The sequence below is a fragment of the Pongo abelii genome, chromosome 13, assembly GCF_028885655.2.
Source record: "Pongo abelii isolate AG06213 chromosome 13, NHGRI_mPonAbe1-v2.0_pri, whole genome shotgun sequence".
Lineage (NCBI taxonomy): Eukaryota > Metazoa > Chordata > Mammalia > Primates > Hominidae > Pongo > Pongo abelii.
This window is the reverse complement of record NC_071998.2, coordinates 66541091-66553353: the sequence shown is the minus strand read 5'-3', so window position 1 is coordinate 66553353 and position 12263 is coordinate 66541091. Positions and strand designations below refer to the sequence as shown.

Below are 12263 nucleotides of genomic sequence, written 5' to 3'. Positions count from 1 at the left end.
CTCATTGAAGTTACTGGAAGGCTATTAGTAAATCTGTCTCTCGCATCAAGGCAAGTATATTACCATATATTACAGATAAGAGAACAGTCATGAAAGGTCCCAGAAAGGTGAAGGGGGATCCAGGGAGCTGAAAACAAAGGCCTCTCCTTCAAAGTGCTTCCTTCAAGAGGAGTGTGAAAATTAGTTAAATTTGGTTTGGAAAGAAACTTGATCTTCACAGGAACAAAGTGCTGTATAGCTCCTTAGAGACAGACTCTCGCTTAGAAGTTTATTCTATGTCACATGAAGATGTCTAAGTAGACTCTTTTATGACCTCTCATAGACCTAGATAGGCATTCTGGCTGATTTAGTTTCACACAAGACCATGAGTTCTTACTATCCTTTCTCTGTTCCTTTTGACAACTCTAACGTTATCAGATTATCTGTACTAGACAGGTGTGGGTACTGATATAAAAGGAGTGAAAGAACGAACAAAGATCTATAGAACTACATAGATATGGTGGTGGGGCAAGGAGTCAAACCTTTCACTACGTTTTCCTGAATGAATGAATGGTGTGCGAGAACCCTGAAGCCATCTACTGAACCTCGACATGTGATGCTTGCAGGATGTTTCGGTAAATAGGGCCCTATCCACCTTTATGGTAAGAAACTGTCTGGGCTTTTCATTGTTGAGTTTAAAAAGGTATTTTTTTATTGTGTTAAAAAACCAATTTTTTTACTGTGTTAAAAAACATATAACATACATTTACCTCTGAACAATTTTTATGTGTACAGTACAATGTTGCTAACCATATATGTACGAGCTTGTACAATATCACTAGGCTTTTTCATCTTGCAGAACTCAAGCTCTGTACCCATTGAACAATTCCCCATTCTCCCTCCCCTTGCTTCCCGGCAACCACCATTCTTCTTTCTACTGCTATGTGTTTGATTCCTCTGCGTACCTCATGTAAGTGGAATCATACAGTATTTGTCTTTTCATAACAGGATTATCTCATGTAGCATAATGTCCTCAAGGTTTATCCATATTGTACCATATGACAGGATTTCCTTACTTTATAAGGCTGAGTATATTCCATTATGCCACATTTTCTTTATCCATTCATCTGTCGATGGACACATGGGTTGCTTCTACCTCTCAGCTGTTGTGAAGAAGGCTGAACATGCACATGGGGGTGCCGAAATTTCTCTGAGACCCTGTTTTCAGTTCTTTCAAATCAGTAATTCCAGAAGAGGAATTGCTGGATTGCTAAAAGGAATTGCTGCCTCATTTGAAATTATGGGTGAATTTGCAGCCTGATTTTCCAAAGCCCTGGTCCCTAAGTCAACGCATGAACACACCAGAAGTAGCTTGTTTCCAGGTGTCCAGATCTGCTGTTGTTGAGACGGCCTTGCCTGCATTCTTCCTATTTTATCTCACCCCATGGTCACATTCCTTTGTCCAAGTTTTATTTTTTTTCAATGACTTGTGCCTGGATTCAAGATTTTTCATGATATTTTCCCACTTGGCTCTCCTTGCTTATTCTTCAGCTGCACCAGACATTTTCAATGCACAGAAACAAATCCAGAATAAACACTCCAAGTGTGTGTAGCACTTGAGTCTAATAAATAACCATCTTCAGCCAACCTCAAATGTGAACAATCAAAATTTTATGATCTTGCATTTGCAACAGTAATATGCTTCATCTGCATAGTGACCAGGTATCTATGCATACAACTTATGCTTTAATATAAAGCTACTTAGTACATTTATATATAAACGCCAATGAAGTGTTAAATGCTATTAATGTAGGCACATCTGTGTAATTCCAAATCCCCACTGGGTTATAATTTTTTTCAACCACTTTAAATGAAACTTGAGACTGGTGAGTAGGGCTGGATGGAGTGGAGGAGAAAGGTGATGGAAAGGGGTAAAGTTAAAAGGAACGGGGAGAAAAGAAACAAAAACATCCCCACTCCCTTCTCATCCTGCTTGAAATGGAAATTCCAGCTGGGTCATTTCAAGAGGAAGTTACTATCAGAGGTGGCAATATTTAGGTGTAAATTACTGGAAAGATCTAAGGCAGGGTTTTCGTCATTAAGAGAAGCCACAGCATTGGAGTTTTTGTGTCTATCTTTAGAAATAAAAGGCAAAGGCCACCAAAGAGCAGGCAATCTTGAAGAGAAATGACGTTATGAAAACTGGAACCACATGGAATATCCCCATTAATCACAACACATGTATATAGGATCTGACAGTGTAATTTAAAGGCAAGTTGCATTCAACAGTCGGCCCACTACATAGGGCGGGGAACGCAGAGATTCTACATGCAAGCACTTTCAATTTAGATTCCACCTTAAATAATGTCTCAGAATTTGGTTTAAATCCTGATGGCACATCTTGCATGCTCCAAATTCCCCCAATTCACTACACAAATCAGAAACAGAATTTTTCTCCAAAGAACTTCTCAGATTGCTCAAGAAAATATCATTTGTGCCCATCAGAGTGATGGAAACTGGAAAGGACATCAGGCCCTGAGCCAGATCAAAGCTGTCCTGATCAGCAAATTAGATTTTCAGCGTCTCTCAGGATCAGTAGCAGATGGTTTTTTGGACTCCACTATGTTAGGGATGTCATCTTCCTTTGATGACAAGCGGTGGGTACTGTTCAGGTTTAGACAGCCTCCACTAAGATGAACCATCACTTTTTCTCACCCTAAGCAATTATGTCCTAGTATTTCACATTTCATTACTTGTTCTGATTGGACCTTTGATTTTAGCCTGTTGATGTAATTCTCCAGGGAATCTCAGTTCAGATTGACTTTGGCCATAAGTGACAAGCTTTTATAGCAACCCCACAGTCAAGAGTTTCTCTCTCCTTGATATCTAGTGATCCATTTTACTTTGAAGGTGCCATATTGTCTCATATCTGTTAAAAGAGCAACTGAACAGATATTTTTGAAACATGAAATGATTTTACTGTCTGTTAGGTTGAATTTGTTTCTGGTGTTGATTTTGATTTGAACTAGAATTGTGCCAAGAAAGCTGTTTCAGACACAGCTATGGGGGAGAAGGGCAGAAATAAATTTTAAATGTGTCAATGACTAAAATAGAAGAAGCTGATTTATTAAGCACAGTAAAATAAAAAAGAACTGAAGACTAAAGAAAGCTTTTTGTGTCCACAGAAGTCACAAAGACTGGTGTAAAATTCAGTCATGACTGACAAGTCCACACAAAATCCCACTCTCGTGTTGCTAAAAGAATCTGTAAATGTTAAGTACAAATAGAAGATTTTGCTTACAAATGGAGGGTTGCTATCACTAAAGAAGAATCCCATGTTACATCACTTTTGTATCTCCATAATGTTCAGCTCAGTTCCATGTACCAAGAGGCACAATATTTATTTGCTAAGGTGAATCCCTAAAATCAAGCCCCTTTATATTCATTTCATTCTATACTTCAACTCTTCCGTTCATTAGGAAACACTCAAAGTCACTTCTTTTTCCACCATCTAAACAAAACTCACAGAAATTTGTAGTCAACCTACAAAAATTATGTGTGCATATGTGTATATACAATCCAGGGTTTAAAGTACAGCTAATACTCTCACAAGTACTACAGGTTGCATATCCCTTACCCAAAATGCTTGAGACCAGAGGTGTTTTAGATTTCAAATTTTTGCAGATTATGGAATATCTGCATTACCCCAGTTCAACATCTCTAATCTGAAAACTTGAAATGCTCCAAAATCTCAAACTTTTGGGACACCAAAATGACACTCAAAGGAAATGTTCATTGGAATGCTACAGATTTTGAATTTTTGTATTAGGGATGCTTTATCTACCACCAGCTACCACCAGCTCCACTGCTTCCTCTAAAACTACCACAATGAGCAGCTTACAATGAATGAGACAGTATGCAAGAGGTATTTATGTGTGTCTGTATAAAATGATATATAAACCCACAGGAACACTGCAAGGAAGATATTTTATTAGCTAAAGAAATAGAGGCTCAGAGGGGTTAAGTAACTTGCCCAAGGGCAAACAGCTACAAAAGGGCTCATCAGTGGTAAAGATATCCAACTGTAAAATAGCAGCAAAAGAAAAAAAAAGCTGAGTTACAAAGTGTAGTCATTCATGAGAGCAAAGGTAACAACAATGGCAGAACTGGCCTCGTGGCCCAGCCCAAGTCAGCAAGTCCGTATGGAGGTTCCTTCAGGCCATTAAAATGAGACCTTTTCAGAAGCAACGTTTCCTTTTAGCTTTTTAACTTTCTCAAGAGAATATGTATCAAACTTCCAAATAAACAAAAACACATATGGATTCACTAGACTTTTACTCATGAAAAATAATGGAATTTTCTAAGTCAAAAGAAGAAATGGAGAGATGACAGAGAATAACCTAGTGCAAATGGTGAATGCATTTGAAAAATGAATTGGGTGGTAGAAGAGGAGGGAGAGGAGAGAGCAGAATATTTCTGCAAAAGAAAATGTAGAGCTGCTTAGAAGCATTAAAAGCAATAAGATAATTCCTCCACATGGAATTTGTTTTTCAGGCCAACTCTGAGATACCCCAGGCAGCAACTTTGTTTTGAACACAAATAAATAAAATGACATCAGGAGAGGGCTAAGCAGAACATATATTCTCCCAACTCTGGCTCAGAGAACCCCTCCCAGGAGGAATCTGAGAAACCCTATGTCCCAATCACTAAGATAAATTACTAGGGGGAAAAAAGTCAAAGTCTGAACAAGTCCCAAAAGAAAGAGATAATTTAATGATGGGAGGGACTGGAGAGAAGGGGGAGCCTTATTTATAAAACAGAACTTGAGAGAAATGTCAGGAGGAGGTGAGGGGTTATAGATAGGATCTTTTAGGCTTTTTGACACTAAAAACAGGTTACATGAACAGCTTTATCATGTTGCAGGATTCCTGCTGGCAATTTTCTATGCTAAATATCCTGTCAAATAACGTTTAACTTTCACCAACCTACCGATAGAAGTTTCTCTGAAAGAAACAGAGCAGCTCCCTGTCTTCCTGCAGCTATATAAACAACTTGTAAAGCCTCCATCCTTCCAAATGTTTGCTAGTCATTTATGCACGAATATTTATTAAGCTCAGGCTCTGAAAAGGAACAAAACACGGTCTTCATCCTCAAGTAGTTTCCATTGTAGTGCGAAAAACAGACAGTAAATAAGAAAATATGTACTACCATGTGAAGTAGCTATAAGTGCACTAGAAAAAAAAAATTGAACCGGGTAAAGGAGTAGAGAGTGGTGGAGGGGCATGCCCCTATTTTAGAAAAGGTGATGAAGAAAATCCTCTTTGAGGTGAAATTTGAGAGGAGACAAAAATGAAGTGATATTTGGTAGAGGAGTGTTCTAACAGAGGGCACTTTGCACATCAAGAAGCCCTGGTTTGAACATCAAACAAAAAATACAAAAGCCGTGACCTTGGGAGCTCAGTGCTAACTCTGCTGCCATAGGAACTAGCAATTCAGCTTGAGTTTTTTGCAAGAGGTTCAATTGTGTGAGGGAGTATGAAAAAGGGTAAAGGAATGAAATTCAAAATGAGGAGACTAAATAGTGAAAAACAATGGAAATGTATATCTTCTAAATGCTTCTTTATGACTCTGAAAAGAACTCAAAACAGGTAAGAAAAGCACTATTCTTTCACATAGCCCCATACTGGATATCCCTAAGATGCATCAGGGTGGGATAGCACACTGGCTACAAGATGAGTTTGTGGGTCTATCTTGACTTTGATTGGAATCCAAGCTCTACCATTTACTAGCTGTGGTTTTTGTCTGCTTGTTTAACTTGTCAAGCTTTAGTTTTCTCATCTGTAAAGTGGGGGCACCATGATCTTTCTGCATAGGGTTTCCCAAGAATACAATGAGATGTTGCATTTGATGTGCATAGCACAGTGTCAGGCACAAATGAGAAGGACAAAAAATGTGATATTTTCAACATGTTAATATATAAATATATTACATGTGAGACATGAAATGTGAACAATTATGTTAATAAAAACATTCTTTCATTATACGACTTTAAAATAACTAGTCATTTTAAATGACTTCTATCTAGCTTATGAAAGGGCTTCTTTCATTGTAATCTTTATACTTTGAACGCTTCCTTTGCTGTAGTAAGATATAAGGTCATTGCTGATCCAAATCTACTAAAGCATGAATGCAATACCAAGGTCCACAACTGGGCTAGAAGTAATGGCAGGAAACCAAGGGACAGGGACTTCCTTATGTTTTGAAACCCAGGGCAAGGCTTTCCTGTTTGCGTATCATGAAAAGTCATTTTGTCCAGAACAAGTAAAATTTATTTAACAAAAACGCTTTCCCAGAAGCAGAGAGGAGATTTTTTTCCCTCTCTCCTCACATCCTCAGCAACTGTCTTGGTTCAAATCACAAAGGTGCTCTATGAATGAAGAATGACAACTGTGCTCTTCTGGGTAGGCTGCAGATGACAAAAGGAAATGAATGTCTCAGGCAAGGGGGCTTAGTACAAAGACAGGCACTGCCATTCCTGTAGCACTCAATCACATACGCCACTAACAGGATGCGGGCATCACCGAGGGACCAAAGGCGTCTGGGTTCATAGCCTGGTGAAGGAAAGGTCCCAGGCGCAACACAGGATTATTTGTCATTCTGATATCTAGAAGGAAAAGGGGTCAGCCGGACCATAAAAGGCTGATGTTACTGCCAGCTCCACTCATGTTCAAACTGTTAACATGTTCCCGATCAGAGTGTCTTTCTTTATGGGATGAGCGGAACAGATCGCAGTGTTTTATAGATTGGAAAAACTGAGGTGCGATAAGCACCTAACAGCAGCTGGAAAAACGCCCTAACCTCCCAGGATGCAGAAAGCTACAGGAGCTTAGGCGACAATGCGACTGGGCATGCAATGAGCTGCTCCTGTGTACCAGGCATCAGGTACCTTAACTCAGTCTTTTATTATCTTCATGGAAATCTCTGAGGTCGGTGCTGGTATTATCTCCATTTTACAGAGGAGGCAATCAAGACTCCACGAGGGTTGCTTATCCACTGAGTGGTCTCTCTCAAGCTAGAGACTAATATAAACAGCTTCCAAATTTCCTCTCCAATTGGGAGTAATTTGGGAATTCAGGCAAAATAAGGGAATCTAAGAACTAGCTAGAGAAAATTTACTAATATAATCTCACAAAAACAGAAGAAATGCATTAAACAAAAAGGAAGAAACGAATTAAGTTAAATACATAGAGTGAGTCACAGAAGGCTTTGAAATCACAAGCAAAAACTGGGGAAAAGTATATGACCTCACGAAAGGATATTAACATTTAGTCATGGTGTCCACTTTCCCTTGTAAGCTCTCTCCCTGCCCACAGAATGGATCAATTTGTCTATCCTTGGGAGAATCCTAAATGACACCCCTGCCATGGGAGTCACAGCAGCAACCACACAATCACAGCAAATAATGACGAAGGCCCCAGGAAGGTTAAGTTTAGAGAGTAAAACTCACAGTAGTGATTTCGCAGTCCCTCTGTACATACTGTGTTCTCCCATCTGGACCGAGACAACCTTTCCTTCTTCTTTGATATTTTTACCATGACACTATATGCTTCCCTTACAGAAGGCATTTATAAAAGTTAACAATACCCTTCCCACAGCAATCACCCCACAGAGAATAATAGGACTGACTAAATGGGCATAATTACTTTGAAGCAATAGTGAGTTTGACTTAAGATGATTTCAAACTCCAGAGGTAAAAAACGAGAACTCTTATTCGAGTTTTCATCAGGAATTTCACGATGCAGGACTGATGGATGTCACTCCGTGCTAGTGGACGTTGACCATGAGTTAGAAGACACAAGGTCTTCTTATTTAAAAGCAAAGGGATATTTCTAGATTATAACATTTCTCTAATGGAGGCAAAATTTCATTGGGGCATCACTTTCCAGTTAAGGAAGCCAGAAACCTCAAATGCAAAGCTCATCTCTGCATTTTCGCCTTTTATATTTTACTTGCTGTTTCAGAGTTACGCTTATTAATGAATGTTGGAGGTACTGACAGGTGGAATTGGGTGTATATATTTAAACCCAGACATTGTGGAGCAATTAGGGAAAGATGGGGACATGTATATGGGTAGGCAATTTTTACCTAAATCAATCTACAAAATTTAACTAAAGAAGGTAGTAAAAAGTAGCTGATAAATGAAACAGAAAAATCATATAATAACCAGGAATCAAGAGGAATAGAATGGATGTGGATTAAGACTTGCACAAAGGAGGTACAGTTCTATCCCCTATGGACTGCGGGAAAGGCAGACGGAGCACCACTAGAGTGACCCCAACCTGCGTAGATCTGTTAGAGCCAGAAGCAGGGTCTTGGCTAAATGCTAAAAAGTGTCAGGTACAGCAGCTTAGCTTTACCTTGAAAAGACAAATCCAGAGACAGTTTACAAAATGATGATCAGGAAAAAGGGCAAAGTGCGAAGGTGTTTGAAATTTATAATCAGCAGCACAGTGCTGGGCGCCCCCAAAAAGTTAGAGCTTTCCTAAGCACTGAAGGGCCGGGTACTGTGCTAAGCACTTTTTACTGCCTTCCTCATTATTTTGTAATAACTCCATGAACTACGTGCTACTAAATGTCCTCTTTGTATAAATAAGTATGTTGAGACAGACAGATTAATTTGTCCAAAATTACTCAACTACAAATATCTCCAGAGTGAAAGAAACTCACGCAGCAGGCTGAGCCTGCCACCTGAACTCTTAATTACACTGGCTGTTTGCCTAGAGTGCAGGATATGTTGCTAAACGGGAGATCCCATACAGCTTCTGTGCTTCTCCATCCAGCAAACTTTGTGCTCTCTATAAGAAATGCACTTTTCGGCTGGGCGAGGTGGCTTACACCTGTAATCCCAGCACTTTGGGAGGCCAAGGCAGGCAGATCACTTGAGTTCAGGAGTTTGAGAACAGCCTGGCCAACATTGTGAAACCCTGTCTCTGCTAAAAATACAAAAAATTAGCCGGACATGGTGGCACATGCTTGTAGTCCCAGCTACTCGGGAGGCTGAGGCAGGAGAATCGCTTGAACCCGGGGGACAGAGGTTGCAGTGAGCCGAGATCGCGCCACTGTACTCCAGCCTGGGCGAAAGAGCAAGACTCTGTCTCAAAAAATAAAATAAAATAAAAATAAAAATAAAAATAAAGAAATGCACCTTTTGTGGGGGCACAGTGGCTCACGCCTGTAATCCCAGCACTTTGGGAAGCTGAGGCGGGACGATCACTTGAGGTCAGGAGTTTGAGACCAGCCTGGTCAACGTGGTGAAACCCTGTCTCTACTAAAATACAAAAATTACCTGGGCACAGTGGTGCACACCTGTAATCCCAGCTACTCGGGAGGCTGAGACAGGAGAATAGCTTGAATCTGTGTGCGAGGTGGAGGTTGCAGTGAGCTGAGATCACACCACTGCCCTCCAGCCTGGGCAACAGTTAGACTTCATCTCAAAAGAAAAAAAAAAGAAACGCACCTTTTACAGAGGTTTAGTTCATGTTAAATAAGTATAATTTCAATGAAATTCTGAGTTTCCTTACACACTTTTGTTTTTCACACTGAATTGGCTATACTCAGAAACCAAAGCACTAAAGATAAAGTTAAAAGTCAGTGCGGAAACCCAGTGATAGGAGCACAGGACTGAGTCAGGCGTAGATTCCAGTCTCTTGTCTGCCACTAACTCACAATGAGAACGTGAACCAATCATTTATCCTCAATAAAATTGAAGCTTAATCACGTCTAAGTCCACATTAAATGTTGCAATGTGATGACTGCACAAGCATTTTCAATTGGTAATGTTTACAACTTCTTCTATTATCAGCGAATCTAATTTCCTATTTCCATATATTACTTCTGTGTGTGTATATATATCTATATTTATGGTTCTCCCTTTGTATTTCAAAGTGAACATTAAATAAACAGATCATGATGGGCATGCACATGTCACGTACGATTTTCTTATCGTAGGACTCCCCGCTGCTGTAGGTTGTGGCCAGCGTGGATGAACACTCTTCCAGGTACCAAGGTTTCTTTCCACTTTCTGCAGTGCTGCTGATGGAGATGGTGTAGATGCTGTTGGTGTATCCATCACAGGAGCAGTGGTCTTTGCTCCTTCCGCCATTTCCAGATGCCCAAACAAACACAGAGCCGAGGCCTCTCCGCCCCTGTTCACAAACAGAGAAAGCTAAATGATGGTGTGCAATGACTCTAAATGAAGAGGTCAGAATCCACTGAGCCAAACTGAGTAGGTGCAGGTGGGGTGTGTTGCTATCTTAATATGCTGGGCTTAAGCAGCTTTTGGGAGTGGAGTAAGAGGCGTTGGTTTTATAGACTAAAATGGTCAGAAAAGTTACATGAGCACACATAATGACAATAATAATGGCTAATATTTATGGACCAAGCACAATTCAAAGCGTTTTACATGAACTGCATTGAATTCTTTCAAGGATCCTGTGAGGCTGGCACAATTCCTGTCCCCATTATGCTGTGGAGAAACTGAGGTACAGAAGTTAAGTAATTCAATTAAATTTTTTTTAAAAGGAAGTTAAGTAATGTTCCTAAGGTCATAAACAGTAAGTGGTAGGGCCAAAATTTGAACCCAGACAGTGAGATATGAGAGTTGGGATATTATTAGTTGTAATTACCATAGTTATACACTATTGTTTAAAATCTTCAAATCTGCCATGAATTGGGTGCTATTAAGCACCCTCATTTACATCTGAGGAACACGAGGTATACAGCTTATGCCTCCATGCTGAATCACACTGTTGGTGAGCGTCAGAAGCAAGTACTAACTGTGTACTTCTTTCTATAGAACAGATCTTCCCATGAGTGGTGTAGACACTAATTACTGAGGGATGTTAATGGATGCTACCATAAATAAAAGGATTTCAAGATCACATATGTTTGGGAATCCCTGAATTAAACAAAATTAAGTGAGCCTCTTCATTGCAAAACTTCTAAGAACCTTTAATAAATGAATGCTTATTCTAAAATTCTAAGAACAGGATACAGTCTAATATAATTTTTCCAAACATATTTGACCATAGATCCATTAACATTATCTTAGAATGCTACAAGACAGTGTCACATTCTTCATGCCAAAGCTTGGTAGCTAAAAATAACTAAAAGAATTTCTTGGTTAGGCATGGTGGCTCATGCTTGTAATACTAGCATTTTGGGAGGCTGAGGTGAGCAGATCACCTGAGGTCAGGAGTTCAAGACCAGCCTTTCCAACATGGGGAAACTCCATCTCTACTGAAAATACAAAAATTAGCCAGGCGTGGTGGTGCACACCTGTAATCCCAGCTACTCGGGAGGCTGAGGCACGACAATCGCTTGAACCTGAGAGGCAGAGGTTGCAGTCTGCAGTGAGCCGAGGTCATGCCACTGCACTCCAGCCTGGGTGACAGAGTGAGACTCCATCTTAAAAAAAAAAATGACTTTCTTAAAGTCCTCAATAATTAAGGAATAGAAGCAAAGTAGAATATAGACATACACAGTGAAGTGACTATAAGATGATGTCTTCAGGAGAAAACAGAGAATTAAGCCAAAATGGAGAGTATTTCTGGGAATAGCTGCAGCTGAATCCCTAAGAAATTGTGCCATTTTAAAGCTAGAAGGCAAATTGGAAGACATCGAGGCCAAATCCATCATTTTCTATTAGGAAGTGAGAACCCAAGTCACAAAGCTAGTGATGGCAGAGACTTTCTTCCTTCCAGGCTCTAATTTTCTGGTCCCCAGGTGGAAGGAAAAGCATTTGGGGGATGCTGTCTTAGAATTTCTGGAAAAAGAGCCGAAGAAAAAGAGACAACAAAGTCTGGAGTATCTGTGATAAACTCTTCCTGACCTTGAATCCTCAAGGAACAGAATATTTAGGACATGATTTGATAGACCTGATCATATGTTTCTTTTTGTCCTTGAACTTGGAAAAAATGCTTTATGATTACCCAGGAACTGGAAATATTTATGAAGAGAGAGGGGGATAAACTTTCAGTTGCCATTGCTGCTCGACAGCTGGGCCCGGTTTACCATCCCTCATTGTTTCGTCAAAATATTCATGAAATAGAGAGAAAGGTGCAGAAATCACCAAGCCATCACAAACTAAGAATCTTGTTCAACGCTATGACAATCTCTAGGAGGGATTGTGCATCACTATGGTGAGGGTGGTCAGACTGAGAAACTGCGGTGACGGACTCATGTCTAGACCTCAGAGACAGAACAACATACCAGAGGGAAAGAAA

At 40.0% G+C, this 12263-nt stretch overlaps 1 protein-coding gene across 2 annotated transcripts in view; it reads right to left on the bottom strand.

Annotated features, from left to right (window-relative positions):
* The window catches only part of PCSK5 (proprotein convertase subtilisin/kexin type 5), a 467874-nt gene that overhangs the window by 249860 nt on the left and 205751 nt on the right, over positions 1-12263 (bottom strand). For both annotated transcript variants that reach the window (XM_009244528.4, XM_063714247.1), the window contains exon 8: positions 9972-10184. In XM_009244528.4, coding sequence (XP_009242803.1) covers positions 9972-10184 — 213 coding nt within the window. The remainder of the gene's footprint in view (positions 1-9971; positions 10185-12263) is intronic.